Source organism: Spermophilus citellus (genome assembly GCF_964194105.1).
Source record: "Spermophilus citellus genome assembly, chromosome: 7".
Taxonomy (NCBI): domain Eukaryota; kingdom Metazoa; phylum Chordata; class Mammalia; order Rodentia; family Sciuridae; genus Spermophilus; species Spermophilus citellus.
Window position 1 is genome coordinate 49,302,181 of NC_138188.1, and position 18,646 is coordinate 49,320,826.

Here is an 18,646-nt window from a genome sequence, read left to right on the forward strand (position 1 = left end):
AGGAAATTGATACCTACTGAGCACCTATAATCTGATGGCCACGATTCTGGATGCTTTAATATTCACAAAAGATAGCTGCTGTTAATATGACCATTTTTCATGTAAAGAAAAGAAGCCTCACAGGGGTTAAGCTGCCTGCTCTCATGCTGGTCAAACTGGGATTTAAATCAGTGCTTGCCTGCATTCGACAACCATACTTCTTACATGAAGCCACACTGCCACAACGTCCTAGAACCCTCGTATCACCGAAGCCATTCTGATATCTAATACTAGGTATAGTATCCACTGCTCATTGTGTCCACCTCACTGAAGTAGCTCAACGTCAAGTGCTCTCATCTCTTCTGATTCGTCAAGGTGCTGGAGGACACCCTCTCACACTCACTTAGTGGATGGGGTGTACGTGAAGTAGAATCGGAAGGGACACAGAGGGGAACATGAGGTTTTCTGCCTTCTGCAGGTCAGTGAGTCCCCTGGAGACTTAGTGTTACAACCTGGCTGAGAACCAGCAGTCACATGGAGAGTAACTGAGAAAACAGCTCTTCAAGAAAAGTTGTGCAAACCAGAGAGAAGAGAACTTGAGTTATAAGGTCACACACAACAGAGCTTGTTCCTGTCTTTGCCAAATATGGGACCCTGAGTCAGAGCGTAGCCTCAGTTGACCTTAGTGTCCTCATCTATAACATGTACACAATGACTCCTGTGTCAGAGGTCAGGGTCACAGCTCTGCTAGCCAGTGCCTTTGTGCAAATATGAAAGTGGCTTCTCTTCTGGGTTGGTGAATTAGAAAAAGTGCTCCCTCTGTCTGGGGGTACACCTGTGGACACAGGGGTTGGCAAGGAAAGATGGCATGCTTTTCCAAGGAAATAAGTCCCTTCCTCTGTGGCAAGCTGCCGGAAGCGCAGAGTCCAGGCTGATGTTCAGGCCCCTTAGCCCTGCTGCTGGCCCCACACAACGGTGTAGGGCAACTCACCTGGGCAGTGTGTGGACAAGATAAGATAATGTCCCGAAGGCTGCTGAATGTGTTGACTATATGTGAGACAGCTGGGGAGGAATGAAGGTGAGGGAGAAAGAAAGAAAACAGGAGGGATGGAAGAAAGGAGTGGGGCAGGGAAGGAGGGAAAAGAAGGAGGAAGCAGGTATGTTCAGTCATAGGGTCATGCCACATGAAGGGAAAGAGCATCCTGAAAAAATCTGCTGGATTTTATATGTATTTTTCTGGGGAGAGGGTTTATAGTTTTCTATTAAAAAAATGACAGAAGACAAAAACACATATCCTTATGACACGTCCTTATATATGTAAGTCTGTTATAGAGAACTGAGAACACACTTGAGCCTCAAAGACCTTTGTCCCCCACACAAGAGCTGCCACACTTCTACAGCACTACGCTGAACCTTTCTGACATCCTCCCCATCTAAAACGAGGTTCTCAGCAGCCCCGAGGTGTCCATGACCATCACTACCTGTAGACTTGCATGTCCCTCAGAGACCCAATCCTTTGTGCGTAGGAGAAAGCCGCGCATAGTTCAACAGGCCTGTATGAATGGATTAACTGCTTCCTGGTCCGTTTCCCTTCCTCTTTCAAGTCAGAACTTTTATTAGTTTTTTTTTTACCCCCCCTAGGTTTAGTTCTGGCTTTTTATGTTTGTTTCTCTCTTCTTCTGAAGCTACCTAGCTTCTAAATTGCACATTTTGTGACCTCAGTAAGGGCTCCCTTGTCCTGAGGAGTGGCACCTATCTGAGACCATCTGGATTTATAAAAACACACGCTGTTGCTGGGAGCAAGCTGGGCTCGGGCCTTCGGTGAGCAAGTATGCCCCACAGCCTGGGGGGATGTGGTGCTTCTAGAGTAGCACAGCAGGTTCTCAGACAGCCCTGGACCTAGTCCATCTTCTTAGATGTCGCCAAGTCTCAGTGTGTCCAAAGTGTTTCCTGAGTCCAGCTTCTTCTCTTGGAGGGACCATCTCTCCTTTAACTTCTTAAGGACAGCTCTATTTAGAGGTCCTACTGGTGCTTCAAATCAAAGCTTAACTGACTCAGCTGAGAAACAGGGTGGATTTACTGAAGGAAGGAAAAGTGAAGAGAAGAAAGTCAGGTTCGTTCGAGAACCTTGAGGAATGTCTGTGATTGTTCCTCTTATTCAGTCAAAGGGCAGTAGATGCAAAGTCATCTCTAGAAGAACCAAAGCCAAGTCAGTTTGGCCTGTGAACTACAAAGGCCTCATGCTACTCTGCCTATGGCTGCACTGGTGAGAAGAGTTCTGAGACAAGAAACCTGATTACCTGGGGCTGGGGTTGGGGCTCAGTGGCAGAGTACTTGCCTAGCATGTGTGAGGCCCTAGGTTTGATCCTCAGCACTTCGTAAAAATAAATAAATAAAATATAGGTATTGTGTCCATTTACAACTGAAAAGAAAAGAAATGAAACCTGATTACCTAATTATAAGCTGCCTGCTACCCACTTCCCTAGCCCTATCCCCAGATGCTTCCTCAGAAAATATCTGCCATTTTAAAGAAGAATTAAATAACTATAAGTCTTCTAAATTATACCCATAAATAGAATAAAATGAAGATAAAAGATAAAAATGATAGGAACAATGAAAAACAAATGGCTTATCATGTACTTTCTGCTACAGAGAATAATACAAAACAAAAATTCCTGCCCTTATAGAATTTGGGTTCTTCTGGAATATAATAATTATTAATAAATGTGAATGGGATAAACTCTTAACATTAAAGATTCCCAGATTAAAAAAAAAAGATTCCCAGATTTTAAAACCACCACAACTAACAGCAACAAAAAGCCTTTGCAGATATGCATTTAAACCAAAAAGATTCAGAAAGAATGAATGAAGACACACAAGGTAAAACAAGGAAGGAAGAAAGCAGAGTTTTAATAATCTAAAGCAAATTAACTGGACAAAAATATCTTGAAAGGCTGGACCAATATGCTTCTTGGTATCCTCAGTATCACTAAGGAGGTACATTTGCTTGTGGTATGCTCTCGGAAAAAAAAAATGGTGACAGATAAGGAGGGAAGAAGGGTGGGCAGAGAAGTGACATGAAGCTCTTGCCCAGAATGCTGAGGCCCTGGGTCCAGTATCAGCACTTCAGAAACCAAGACAAATAATGTGATTAAAAAGATATATTTTTTTCTGTTGAAAATGATAGAATTTAGCAATCATTGGCCCAGGTGAAATTTAGTGGAATGTGATTTTTTTTTCTTTTAATCTGACACCAAATGAGACTTGAATTCCATCCCTACTTTTACTAAACTATGAGGCCTTTAACCACGTCATTAACTGACTTGGGATTCAGTGTAATCACTTGTAAAATGAGATAGTGAAATGCAGTGACCTTGCAGAAAAATGTGTCTTTAGTCCTGTGACTTCACTGTTACAAGTATGTAGGATAATGGTGTTTCAAATATATATGGACACTGATTTAAAGATAAAAGAGCTTTGTAAGAAACTGCACCTTTCATTTTTCAGCATTGTGACCTCTTGTCTTGTCTGATTCAGAAGAACTTTGGTTATCTCTAGCTCACTTTCTGAGAGGTTAATTATTCTCTTTGTGTCTTCTTCTTGCCTTTCTTTTGCAGTAAGCTCTTCCTGTAAAGCTTTATATATTTGTTGACAAGTCATTAAAGAGTCTTCTTTTTCTTTAAGCAGCCTAGTGTGCCTAAAAAGGAACCGAAAAAATTTTAAAAATCTCACCAGCATGTATTAGATAGTGTTTTGTTTTCCTTATCATAACATTTTTCTTTTCTTTATTTTTATGTGGTGCTGAGGGTCAAACCCCATGCCTCTTACTTGCTAGGCAAGCACTCTACTACTGAGCCATAACCCCAGCTCCATAGATAGTATGTTTTTATATTTATCAAAGGTATATGTAAAGCTCATGTGAAATTAGAGACTGTAACTGTAACCTTAAAAAGTAAAGATATTTAGAACATGATAGCTTTGTGATCTTGAGCTTTCCCCTCTATGTAGAGGCAAAGTCAAGGAACAATCATAGGACATGATAACACTGGGTTAGGTATGACACATGTAAACAACTAAGAAGAAAAGATAAGTCCATTTTAAATAATGTTTTCAAATTTAATTATAAAAATATCAATTAAAAGTTTGCAGTGTGTACCGTGATTCAGAAATAATGGATTCAAACTTCAGTTTCCTTAGCTCTCTTTGACATTCATCAGCTTCATTAGATTTATTCCTAAAGTAATAAAATATTTAAAAATAGTTAAAATGTAGTATGTTACAAATAAAGTGTAAGCATTTTTCGCTATCATTATTTTTACTCATCCACAAAAAGAATTTCTTAAGATCTTCATATTATTATGTCTTTAAAGAAATAAGCATTTAATCCACTTTTCTAATGGCTAAATTAGCTTCTATCAGACAAGTCTATATTTCAATAAAAATAATGAACTCTGGACAAAACTAATCAAAACAGAATCTGAATAAAGAACCCCTAGGTAAAGGGACTGGAAAGGACTGGTTCTATTAAGAACAGACTCTGGAGGAGTGCTGGCACTGGGATGAGGGGACAGTATAGGCTCAGGCTGTGTCCCAGGGCAGGGCCTAGGATGCACCAGGTGGAATTAAAACCCTGGTAGAAAATGCCAGTCTTTCTGACCTCAAGAACCAGAGCACAGTGTTTGAAGTAACCACAGCTGCTGGAAAATGAAGGGGGCTCCAGAGAGGGAGAATTTACTATATGTAAATTCTGCTGAGCTCTGCACAGAGCAGATTCCAAGCAGCCCAGTTAAAACAGCTGACATGAGATGGGGCTGCTGCCCAGAGACAGAGCTGTAGTTTGAAACCAAGGGAACAGGCTACTGAAAGCACCACCCGACCACTAACCATTTTTTGAGGGAGGAATATAACAGAATCCAGAATCACTATAATATTCACAATGTCCAGACTATAGTAAAAAATTACTTAACATATAAAGAAACAGAAAAGTGTGACTCATTCTAAAGAGAAAAATAGTTAATAGACTGACTCTGTGATGACTCAGATATTGAAATTAACAGACAAAGACTTTAAAGGAGCAATTATAACTCTGCTCAAAGACATAAAGGAAAATCTGTAACTAATGAAAAGATGAGAAATTTCAGCAGAGAAATAAAAACTATTAAAAAGAACAAAATGGAAATTTTAAATCTTAAATAAACACTTGTTTTTAACTTATATGATTGGGTTTTATAGCAACAATCAAAACATTAAGAAAGACTAGCATTTCGGTTTAAATTTATTTAGACTGCTCATTAACTATGCCGAATCATTTTCTGAATTTTCAAAATAGCTAATAAACTGTGTCATAAAATCTATTAGATTATAAATGGGTCTACCCTACTTGAAATATGATTTTAATTTCTAGAAAATTATATAAAAATCATCATGAACATATATAGCATTCATTTGTTTTTAAACGTTTTATTATAAAATACATTAAGCTGTAAGAAAATTGCATAAAACAAATATATAATATGGTGAATTATTATAAGGAGACACTCTGGTATCTGTTATCCATGCCAAAAAATAAAACCTTACCTACTACTCTAGCACCGCTTCATGATAATGGGCCCAATCATAGGCAGCCACCTCTTCCCTAAAAGTAACCATTCTCATGAACTTTGTGGTAATTACTCTGATTGTTTTTGATGTTATATGCCCCCCAAACTATATTTTAATTTTTATTTTATTTTAATGCCTTAAAATATTCTATTTCCTCCACTGTACCCTTTTTGTAAGATGGTTCTATTAAGGTGCTACTTTTACATAAAACAAACTGCATATCTTTAAAACATACAATTTGATAGAAATGATGTGTGTATACACTCAGGACACCATCACCATAGCCAGGTAGCACAGGAACACACTCAAGAGCCAGGACTACTCAGTAAAATGGAAAATTGTAGGGGTGGGACAGGGAAGGTACATTCAAACATCTTGTTATCGCGCGACTGGGCGGCTAGAGATCGCCCGCCTGCCAGCGACCGATTGCCCGCCGGCTGCCCGCGTGACTGGGCGGCTGGAGTCCACCCCGCCACCGGCGACCGGGAGCTGAAACCAACCAGAGACAGTCCAGTCCCATCCCCCCATTCGGACACCCCGGCAAGGAGCCTGGGGCCCGCCATAGCAGAGAGGTGACATCACTGGAGCTCCGCCGTCGGAATTCCTTCCCAGTGGAATCCACTTTAGCAGGCATAGTCTACCAACACAAAGGAGAGACAACAGAGATATACAAAACCAAAACAAATCTATAGAAGAGAGCAGAAACACAGCAATCCAATAGAGCTGGAAAGTAACGTGAACATCATGAAAAAACAAGGGAAAAAGGGAGTACAAACAATGCAGGACAACTTAAATCTACAGGAGGACCTAGAAGCATCAGAAACATGGATAGGGAAAGAACTCAAGGCATACCTAACTCAGATGGAAAGGAATATTAGAGAAGACATGAGACAGCAAGTCCAAGCAATAAAAGTATATTTTGAAAATGAATTAAACAAACAAATTCAAATGGCAAAGAATGAGCTTTACCAGGAGATAGAGATCTTAAAAAACAATCAAACAGTAATCCTAGAAATGCAGGAAACTATAAACCAAATTAAAAACTCAAACGAGAATATTACAAATAGACTAGATCAAGTAGAAGCCAGAACATCAGATAATGAAGACAAAGTTTATCAACTTGAAAAGAATATAGTCAACACAGAAAAGATGCTTAAATCCCACGAGCAATCTATTCAAGAGATATGGGATGTCATAAAAAAACCAAATTTGAGAGTCATCAGGATAGAAGAAGGCATAGAGAATCAAACCAAAGGAATGGACAACCTATTAAATGAAATAATTCCAGAAAACTTTCCAGAGATGAAAGATGGAATGGATTGCCAAATCCTGAAAGCCTACAGGACCCCAAACATTCAAAACCGTAATAGACCAACTCCAAGACATATAATTATGAAGATAGCCAACATACAGAACAAGGAGAGAATATTAAAAGCTACGAGAGAAAGGAGGCAGATTACATTCAGGGGTAAACCAATTAGGTTAACGACTGATTTTTTATCACAGACTTTGCAAGCGAGAAGATCCTGGAACAATGTATTTCAAACACTGAAAAATAATGGATTCCAACCAAGAATACTGTATCCAGCAAAATTAAGCTTCAGATTTGACAATGAAATTAAAATCTTCCACGATAAACAAAAGCTAAAAGAATTCGAAGCCAGAAAACCAGCACTGCAAAGCATTTTGAGCAAAATACTATAAGAAGAGGAATTGAAAAATAGTGCCCAAAACTAATAACGGGAGGTATCTCAGTAAAGGGGGAGGAAAATAACCAAAAAGTAAAAACTAGCCAAACTAAAATAAATAAATAAATAAACATGACTGGAAGTACAAATCATATTTCAATTGTAACCTTAAATGTTAATGGCCTAAACTCACCAATCAAGAGACATAGGCTAGTAAACTGGATCAAAAAACAAATCCAACAATATGCTGCCTTCAGGAGACTCATATGATAGGAAAAGACTTACACAGGCTAAAGGTAAAAGGTTGGGAAAAATCATACCACTCACATGGCCCTCGGAAGCAAGCAGGAGTGGCCATACTCATATCGAATAAAATCAACTTCAAACCTAAGTTAATCAAAAGGGATAAAGAAGGACACTATATACTGTTAAAAGGAACCATCCACCAACAAGACATAACAATTATCAATTTGTATGCACCAAACAATGGAGCTGCAACGTTCATAAAACAAACTCTCCTCAAGTTCAAGAGTCAAATAGACTACAACACAATAATTATGGGTGACTTCAACACACCGCTCTTGCAATTAGACAGATCCTCTAGACAAAAGCTGAATAAAGAAACTATAGAACTCAATAGCACAATCAATAACCTAGACTTAACCGACATATATAGAATATATCAACCATCATCAAGTGGATACACGTTCTTCTCAGCAGCACATGGATCCTACTCAAAGATAGACCATATATTATGCCATAGGGCAACTCTTAGTAAATATAAAGGCATGGAGATAATACCATGCACCATATCTGATCATACTGGAATGAAACTGGAAATCAATGATAAAAGAAGGAAGGAAAAATCCTACATTACATGGAAAATGAACAATATGTTACTGAATGATCAATGGGTTACAGAAGACATAAAGGAGGAGATAAAATTCTTAGAGACAAATGACAATACAGACACAACATACTAGAATCTATGGGACACAATGAAAGCAGTTTTAAGAGGGAAATTCATTTCTTGGAGTTCTTTCCTCAAAAAAAGAAAAAACCAACAAATAAATGAACTTACACTATACCTCAAAAAGGAAGAGCAAAACAACAGCAAATGTAGTAGAAGACAAGAAATAATTAAAATTAGAGCAGAAATCAACGAAATTGAAACCAAAAAAACCATTGAAAAAATTGAAAAAATTGAAAAAGCTAAAAGTTGGCTCTTTGAAAAAATAAATAAGGTCGAGAGGCCCTTAGCCATGCTAACGAAGAGAAGAAGAGAGAGAACTCAAATTACTAACATACAGGATGAAAAAGGCAATATCACAACAGAAACTACAGAAATACAGAAGATAATTAGAAAGTATTTTGAAACCCTATATTGCAATAAAATAGAAGATAATGAAGATATCAATAAATATTCTTAAGTCATACGATCTGCCCAGATTGAGTCAGGAAGACACACACAATTTAAACAGACAAATAACAAAGGAAGAAATAGAAGAAGCCATCAAAAGACTACCAACCAAGAAAAGCCCTGGACCAGATGGGTATACAGCGGAGTTCTACAAAACCTTCAAAGAAGAATTAATACCAATACTTTTCAAGCTATTTCAGGGAATAGAAAAAGAAGGAGTTCTTCCAAATTCATTCTATGAGGCCAACATCACCCTGATCCCAAAACCAGACAAAGACACTTCAAAGAAAGAAAACTACAGACCAATATCTCTAATGAACTTGGATGCAAAAATGCTCAATAAAATCCTGGCGAATCGAATATAAAAGCATATCAAAAAAATTGTGCATCATGATCAAGTAGGATTCATCCCTGGGATGCAAGGCTGGTTCAATATACGGAAATCAATAAATGTAATCCACCACATCAATAGACTTAAAGACAAGAACCATATGATCATCTCGATAGACGCAGAAAAAGCATTCGACAAACTACAGCATCCCTTTATGTTCAAAACACTAGAAAAACTAGGGATAACAGGAACTTACCTCAACATGGTAAAAGCTATATATGCTAAACCTCAGGCTAGCGTCATCCTAAATGGAGAAAAACTGAAGGCATTCCCTCTAAAATCTGGAACAAGACAGGGATGCCCTCTATCACCACTTCTATTCAATTTAGTTCTTGAAATACTAGCCAGAGCAATTAGACAGACAAAAGAAATTAAAGGCATAAAAATAGGAAAAGAAGAACTTAAATTATCGCTATTTGTGGATGACATGATAATATATTTAGCAGACCCAAAAGGGTCTACAAAGAAACTGCTAGAGTTAATAAATGAATTCAGCAAAGTGGCAGGATATAAAATCAACACGCATAAATCAATGGCATTCCTGTATATCAGCGACAAAACTTCTGAAACGGAAATGAGGAAAACCACTCCATTCACAATATCCTCAAAGAAAATAAGATACTTGGGAATCAACCTAACAAAAGAGGTGAAAGATTTATACAATGAAAACTACAGAACCCTAAAGAGAGAGATAGAAGAAGATCTTAGAAGATGGAAAAATGTACCCTGTTCATGGATAGGCAGAACTAACATCATCAAAATGGCGATATTACCAAAAGTTCTTTATAAGTTCAATGCTATCCCAATCAAAATCCCAACAGCATTTCTTGTAGAAATAGATAAAGCAATCATGAAATTCATATGGAAAAATAAAAGACCCAGAATAGCAAAAGCAATTCTAAGCAGGAAGTGTGAATCTGGAGGTATAGCGATACCAGATTTCAAACTGTACTACAAAGCAATAGTAACAAAAACAGCATGGTACTGGTACCAAAACAGGCAGGTGGACCAATGGTACAGAATAGAGGACACAGAAACCAATCCACAAAAGTACAACTTTCTTATATTTGATAAAGGGGCTAAAAGCATGCAATGGAGGAAGGATAGCATCTTCAACAAATGGTGCTGGGAAAATTGGAAATCCATATGCAACAAAATGAAACTGAATCCCTTTCTCTGGACATGCACAAAAGTTAACTCAAAATGGATCAAGGAGCTTGAAATCAAATCAGAGACACTGCATCTGATAGAAGAAAAAGTTGGCTACAATCTACATACTGTGGGGTCGGGCTCCAAATTCCTTAATAGGACGCCCATAGCACAAGAGTTAATAACAAGAATCAATAAATGGGACTTACTCAAACTAAAAAGTTTTTTCTCAGTAAGAGAAACAATAAGAGAGGTAAATAGAGAGCCTACATCCTGGGAACAAATTTTTACCCCTCACACTTCAGATAGAGCCCTAATATCCAGAATATACAAAGAACTCAAAAAATTAAACAATAAGATAACAAATAACCCAATCAACAAATGGGCCAAGGACCTGAACAGACACTTCACAGAGGATGACATACAATCAATCAACAAGTACATGAAAAAATGCTCACCATCTCTAGCAGTCAGAGAAATGCAAATCAAAACCACCCTAAGATACCATCTCACTCCAGTAAGACTGGCAGCCATTATGAAGTCAAACAACAATAAGTGCTGGCGAGGATGTGGGGAAAAGGGTACACTTGTACACTGCTGGTGGGACTGCAAATTGGTGAGGCCAATTTGGAAAGCAGTATGGAGATTCCTGGGAAAGCTGGGAATGGATCCACCATTTGACCCAGCTATCGCCCTTCTCGGACTATTCCCTGAGGATCTTAAAAGAGCGTACTATAGGGATACTGCCACATCAATGATCATAGCGGCACAATTCACAATAGCTAGACTGTGGAACCAACCTAGATGCCCTTCAATAGATGAATGGATAAAAAAAATGTGGCATCTATACACAATGGAGTATTACGCAGCACTAAAAAATGACAAAATCATAGAATTTGCAGGGAAATGGATGGCATTAGAACAGATTATGCTAAGCGAAGCTAGCCAATCCTTAAAAAACAAATGCCAAATGTCTTCTTTGATATAAAGAGAGCAACTAAGAACAGAACAGGGAGGAAGAGCATGAGGAAAAGATTAACACTAAACAGAGACGAGTGGGGGGAGAGAAAAGGAGAGAGAAGGGAAAGCATATGGAAATGGTAGGAGACCCTCAATGTTACACAAAATTACATATAAGAGGTTGTGAGGGGAAAGGGGGGGAAACAAGGCAGAGAATTGAACAACAGCAGATGAGGTAGAGAGGGAAGATGGGAGGGGAGGGGAGGGGGGATAGTAGGGGATAGGAAAGGTAGCAGAATACAACAGTCACTAATATGCCATTATGTAAAAACGTGAATGTGTAACCGATGTGATACTACAATTTGTATTTGGGGTAAAAATGGGAGTTCATAACCCAATTGAGTCAAATGTATGAAAGATGATATATCATGAGCTTTGTAATGTTTTGAACAACCAATAAAAAAAAAATCTTGTTATGCCAGAAAGTAAAAAAATACTTTAAAAAGATATGGGACCATGTTCCAATACCAGAGAAGCTAGCTTGAAGAAATTCCCACTAGCTATTCCTAGGATAATCTCAGTACTAAAGCCACATAGCAAGGAACTGAATTATCAACCCTTAAAAACAGGATTGCTAGAGATGATGAACGTTTTTTCATATATTGTTGATTGATTATATATCCTCTTCTGAGAAGTGTCTGTTCAGGTCCTTGGTCCATTTGTTGACTAGGTTAACATACTTTATATACAACCAGAGATATGAAAAGTTGTGTTGGAAACATATAATAAGAATTGTAATGCATTCCGCTTTTTTTTTAAATTTTTTTTTAGAGAGAGAGAGAGAGAATTTATATATATATATATATATATATATATATATATATATATATATATATATTTATATTTATATTTTAGTTTTTGGCGGACACAACATCTTTGTTTGTATGTGGTGCTGAGGATCGAACCCGGGCCGCACGCATGCCAGGCGAGCACGCTACCGCTTGAGCCACATCACCAGCCCTCGTTTTTTTTTTTTAATAAAAAAACAGGATTTAATAAGTCTACAAAACAAGTGGACACATGAATGGAAGAAGGAGGCACCTGCTTGGAGCAAAATACTGAGAGCTAACACGAGGCATATGGTTAGAAACTGGAAAATCACCATTCAGCAATCACTGGCTATAGTAAGGACTGATCAGGCAAAAAGCATTAATAGATCTTATATCTAGAAATAAATTTTGATGAATAGAGTGTTTTCATGCATTTAAAATGTTTCTTCTAGAATTGTTATTCACTGAAGGGGAAGAACTATCTTCTCCCACATCATTAATTACATACTAGAAAAGCTGAGCGATACTTGGACCAAAGATCTAAATTACCAGTGGGGAAGATGATTATTAGGCCTTCAGATGTGATGCACTGAGAAAGACACATTACCACTGTTGGGGCTCAGAAAATAATACCACCAAAAAATGGCACCCCTGTATGCTGGTTATTTTAAATTCAATACCCTTGGAGAGCAGCAGGTGCTGGAAGAGGCTTTATTCTGAGGTGGCCTTTTCCACTTAAAGACTGGACCTGCCAAAGAAGAAAAGAATCACCTCTGATCCTTTCCTTGAGTTTTCATTAACTAAACGTGCATCTTCAGGAAGGAAACCATACCTGGACAGATTCTGTCACAAGCTATTTCCCATTTCCCAGACCCATTCAATTTCCCCCAAATCATGTTCTATACTGTCTGAGCACTGGACCCATTCATTCACCTAAAATCACTGATGACCCCTCAAACTTCCTCACCCCAAGTCCTCTCCCCTGTAGGAAGGGCATATATGCACCTGACTGCACTGGGTTGGGGGTAATCACACTCCTGTCCCCATGCATGTTAGTGACTCCTCTGTCCAGTGAAGAACCAGATGGCTAAGGAGCCAAAACCACCTATTTGGTTTTCTAGTTGAGAAACACGGATCCAATCACGGGAAACAGACCAATAAAAAAATGAGGAAAACTTTTATTTTAAAAAAGCATGAGGAGTTCTGCATTCTTCAAAAATGTCAAGGTCATAAAAAGACAAACACAGTCTGTGGGAAGACAGTTTGATAAAGAAGGTTGAAGAGAGATACAAGAGATCCTACACTGGATCACGCACTGAAAGAGAAAATGCTACAGAGGACATCATTGGTTCAACTGATGAAACTGAAATATTTTTGGCAGATTAAAGAACTACATGTTGATTTATGACACTGAAGACTCCATGGTGGTTATGTAAAATTCCACTTTCCTGAGGAAAGGCATGCTGAAATGTGCAGAGGTAAGGGCCATGTTGTGTGGGATGTACCTTCAAATAGCTCGGGAAGAAAATATGCATATATTATAAAATACAAGACAAGAAGGCAAAGGCCATGTTCAGTGAGTCACAAAGGAAAGAAGCCATAAATGTGAGGGTACAATTTCTTATCAAAAAGTTTTAAAGTTATAAATTCAATATTGGTTAGAGAGTGGAAAAATGGGTCTTTACAAACATTGCTGATATAAATAAATCAGTATAATCTTATTGGGGGGCAATAATCAAATATTCCTGTTTGATTTTAGCAAAAATTGTCCCAAGGAAATAACAGTGAATAAAAAGTTTTGTCTATATGAATTTTCTAAGTACTAACTTATGAAAGAGAAGTACTTGCACATTCTAAGATAAGGAATTAGTGAATAAATTATTATTCATCCAGGTTAAGAATACTATGTATTTAATGATCATCCACAAATATATAATGACATAGAAAAACATCCAGGATATATCACTGAGTAGAAAAGTTTGCAAAACAGGACATAAAGTATGAGACCAATTACCTTAAAAGTATTAAACACTTAGAAAAATGGACTAGAAGGATATGTCAAAATATAAGCGATCATCTGCATTTCTTGGCTCCTAGTCTCTTCCTGAGTCTTCAGATCACATGATTGCAATCTCTCCTTCCGCCCTCACAACTACTTTCATGACTCTGAGCCCCTGCCCTGCTTCCCATTTGCAAGGACTCCTGTGATTACTCGGGATGTGCCTGCATAATCCAAGTTAATCTTCCCTTCTCAAAAATCCTAAATTTAATCACATTAGCAAAGTTCCTTCTGCCATGTAAGGAACACAAAGATTCTAGGGATTAGGACATTAAAATCTTCAGGAGCCACTGTTCTATCATAATTGGGCTTCTTCATGTTCCTTGAGCTCATAAAAGTCCTGGATCTCCTGATCTCAGATGCTGGCATGTTAGAATGGCTAGCTCCATTTTGTTCTCCAAAGCTTAACTCAAAAGGCCTTCTGCTCAGGGCTTCTGTCTTGGTCCTTCCAGCATCACCCCTTCCCTTAACTCGCATTCTGACTATTTTATTTATATTTTCTGCAGCACTTAGCATTACCTGAAATTACCTAAGTGGCTCTCTGGGATCCTGCCAATCCAGTGTATAGTACTGCACACAACCATTCTGGCACATAGTCAGCCATCAATAACATTCTGTATTGAATGAATGAATGAATGAAGTGAAATGAGCCTGTTAAAGTTAGGGCAGGTGGAAAGTAGATCTATACACTGCCACTGGAATGTCACCAGGCCACTTTAGGCTTACCAGACAAAAATTGCTCACAAGTGAGCAGAGATAAGAAGAAAATCAGAACTTGATACTTAATCTCAAAAACAAAGAATGGTCCAAGAACAGATTGGCCAAGTCAGATGTCGCTGAGAGGTCAAGTAAGAGCTTTACAAATTAATAATGTTTGTGTTTGTAAGCTTGTTATTGCTCAAATTATTAGTTAAGCAAGAATTAACTAGTTCATTAATTAATTAGTGGCTGTTAATGAAAGTCAAGTGTAAGTAGGTTATGAAGGTTCCTGAGTTAGAAAATCATCCAGTACACCACTTTAGACACTCTTTCTTTGTGGTTTTGCTTTCTGCAATTTCCATTACCCAACACAGTCTGAAAATATTAAAATGAATACTACTGAAATGAACATTCATGACTTTTAAGTCGTGTACAGTTCTGAGTAGTATGATGAGATGTCATTATCATCTCATCCTGCCCTAGGGCAAACCACCTGCTTCTCTGCACATCCACGCTGTGTGTGCTGCCCACTTCCAGCCCCAGGTTGACTGTCCTGGCACCTCAGTGCCAGTGACTAAGTGACCCTTCTGTATTGGTCTACAGCTCCATGTCCCCACACCTACATGTCCCCATGCCTATACCTCATTTGCGGTACTCCATCTTAGCATGCAGCACCAAGGCATCTCGCCAGAAGGGAGCATATGATAAGATGCTCCAAGATCAAGAGACCACATTCCCATACGTCCCGTTATAGTATGTCACTATGATTGTTGTTCTATTTTATAATTTGTTATTTTTGTTAATTTCTCACTGTGTCTATTTTATAAATTAAACTTCATCACAGTATGTGTATATAGGAAACATGTACATACACATATATTATACGAGAAGTCAGGTACTACCCATGGTTTGAGGCATCCACAGGTTTTGGAATATATCCCCTTAAAGATCAGGGGTGGGGACCACCATATTCATTAGTACTTGACAAAATCCAAAACCTTAAGTGAATTTGTTCTTTTGATGACATACATGAGAACAAACATATCTATACTATAAACTACACAATGTGTAGGTGTACAGGGTGAAGTAAGAATCTGCACACACACCCCATGCTCACTCCTGCTCACTCCCGGAGGTGCTGCTACAGTCCTTCCAAACGTCCACTCTGGGGACTTAAGCCCTCATGTGTGTTATCATTCATATACACTTTTAACAAAAGGGGATCGTCATTTTTATGATCTTTTTTAATGTCTCAAATTCCTAATAGCTTCTTTTTCCTAATAGTTTTTCTTTTAGGCTACAATTCTGGACATACTCTGGAGGATATCAGTTATCCCTGTGTTGCTATTTACCAATTTCCTAAGGTATTAAAATTTCCCTGTGCAACCCCTAACCAATTTGGGGGTGTGTGGGGAGTATGTTTTTCCTTACACACCAACTTTTCATCGTGTGTTCACCCCAGCTTTAAGAGCCTCTGTCTGCTTTCCTGTTCATTTCACCCTCGGCTGTTCTGGAGGTTGTACAAAGGAGCAGGTTATGCTATCTGAGGTGGGCACTGAGTTTCATCTTGAGCTGCGGGGACCCCAGCTCCCTGGCTCCAGCTTCTGCACTCACTGCTTTAGCCTGAGGTTATAGATGCCTCTGTGAATGCTGCTCATACTAGCTGGCTGGAGGGGTTTGCTGTAGACCACTGGCCTACATGTTCAGAGGAGCTGTCAGTGGACCTCCTACATCAGAACACATGGGAATTCACCAAAGTGTGATTGCTTGGAGATGCTCTAGGCCCAAATGTGAAATCGGAGCATCTCTGGAAATGAAATCTGACTCTGGGCTTGAGTGGACGAGGTCACACTGTAGTACAGGGTTTTAACAAGCTCCCCAGGATTTGTCCACAGATGGGAGTCAGACAACCACTGCCCATGATTCACCAGGTTCCACTTTCTGGTCTTAAACTGATTCCGAGAAAGGTCCTGCCTGTCACATGTCCACTGACACCAGCTCACAAGTGGCTTTCCTCTCCATTACTCCTCCACAGAGTCAACCCTTCCTATGCATCATCTCCCAGGAACTCCTGAAAATCTCTTACCATCTAGGACAGTCCTTCTTCAATATCTACATGAAAATAATAAAGACACACTTCATATATACCTATACTTAAAAGCTATAAAAATGAATTTCAGTCTTTACATTTTTCATTATTTCAGGGAGGTCTCCCCTTAATTGATTAAATATTATGATTCCTAGAAATAAAACTTGTAGAAAGCCTCGCCATCAACGTGGCAGAGCCCTGTTCATGCTCTGCCTCAGAGCTGACACGCGGCGGCTTGGCCCTCACTGCGGCTTTCTCCCTGGCCCTCAGGATCAATCCTGTTTTTTCTCTCAGGACAAGCCTGCCAGACGTGAGCTCACTTTGGTTGTCCTGCTCCCCTTACCAGTGACTCGTTTAGGAGAGGGTGCGTAAAGGGTTTTAGCCAAGGGGGTGTAGGGAGAGGTCTAATTGGTGGCTTCTGGGTAATTTTTCTCCTTGCTTCTAAGGACATACCAGAAAAGAAGGCCCGTCCTGCCTCTGGTGGCCTTGTATGTACATGGCACCTGGAATTGCAGTCACCTGCAGATCACAAGGGAGCTAGCTTTGGGTAGAAGCCAATGCTGAAGGCAGCAGGATGGAGACAAGAGAGAAAATCAAGATCCTTGGAGACACTGCTGAGCCTCTGGATCAACTAACTACTTGGAGCCCAAAGCATCCTAATTGATAAGAATCTCTGATTCCAAATACACAACAATGTTTTTATAACCTATAGAAAATATTTTCTTAAAAATATCAAAGGGAAAAATAAAAACCAATTTCATCCATGTGTAAACTGCTTCTTTGTCTTATATCAAAATCTATAAAATGTATATCCAAATATTTAAACAAGAGAATTATCTAAGTTGAATAGGTAAAAATCATTCCTACTTCCAGTCCTCTATAAAAGATGAGGATAAAAATTAAAGGAAACAGATGCCACAGCATTTTCTAATTTCTAGAAGTCCAAAGAGGTATGAGTATGCACAGTAACTTTCCAACTTATTAGCAAGCTCTACCAATTTTGAGTGAATTATTTTTTACTTAAAATCAATCATTTAAAAAATGGTCAAGCCACAAATTTGCCTCCAACCTGTAAATAAAAGAGCACTAGTTGACTATGGGGAACCCCCTGGCTTCTGAACACCCCGAGACTTGAGCAGTCCCAGGCACTGCTCCCAATTGCCCACCCTCCCCAACTGAATCCTCGTAGTGAAAGTGAATAGTGTAGATGGATGAGCTGGAGGCAGGTGGCACTGAAAAGGTCTCTAGGACAGGAGGCATTTTAAGTTGCCGTTCATAGTTCACATTTTCTGAACATGGGGGCTCTGTCTAATTTCCCATTGCAAGAAGGCCTGTTTTGAGTAGGAATCACTGGTTTTATAACCAACACAGTTCAGCAGTTTTGCAACTGTACGGGATCGGGATCATCTGCAGGTAATTAGCCTGCTGGGCTTGGTGAGGGTGTGTACTTCTCCCACAACTTCAGTCTACCTTGACCCCCATCATTTCTCAGTACTCATGTCACAAATTATGCTTACAATATAATTAACAAAACTACCACAGAAATGTGTTAATTGTAAATGGGATGGCTCCTTGTATATAAAAAGAAATCTGTGCAAACTTCCTCTCCATGCAACAACCGTAAGCTGTAACCCTTCTCATTGGCAGGCTTCTCTCTGTTTAGCTTCTCTCCTAACTTCCAAGACTCTACCAGCTGAGTCTTGGGGTGCCCACGGATTCCCTTTTAGCTTAGGCCAGTGCTAGTACCACCTCCCTGCTTCTGAACTGGGCTCTTTTCACAT

The 18,646-nt window shown here is 38.9% G+C and overlaps 1 protein-coding gene across 2 annotated transcripts in view; it reads right to left on the bottom strand.

The window, feature by feature from the left end:
• Window positions 1–18,646, bottom strand: part of LEKR1 (leucine, glutamate and lysine rich 1) — a 195,819-nt gene that overhangs the window by 66,624 nt on the left and 110,549 nt on the right. For both annotated transcript variants that reach the window (XM_081302792.1, XM_081302791.1), the window contains 2 exons: window positions 4,136–4,213; window positions 3,473–3,676 (listed from right to left, as the gene is read on the bottom strand). In XM_081302792.1, the coding sequence (XP_081158918.1) occupies window positions 3,473–3,676; window positions 4,136–4,213 (282 nt within the window). The remainder of the gene's footprint in view (window positions 1–3,472; window positions 3,677–4,135; window positions 4,214–18,646) is intronic.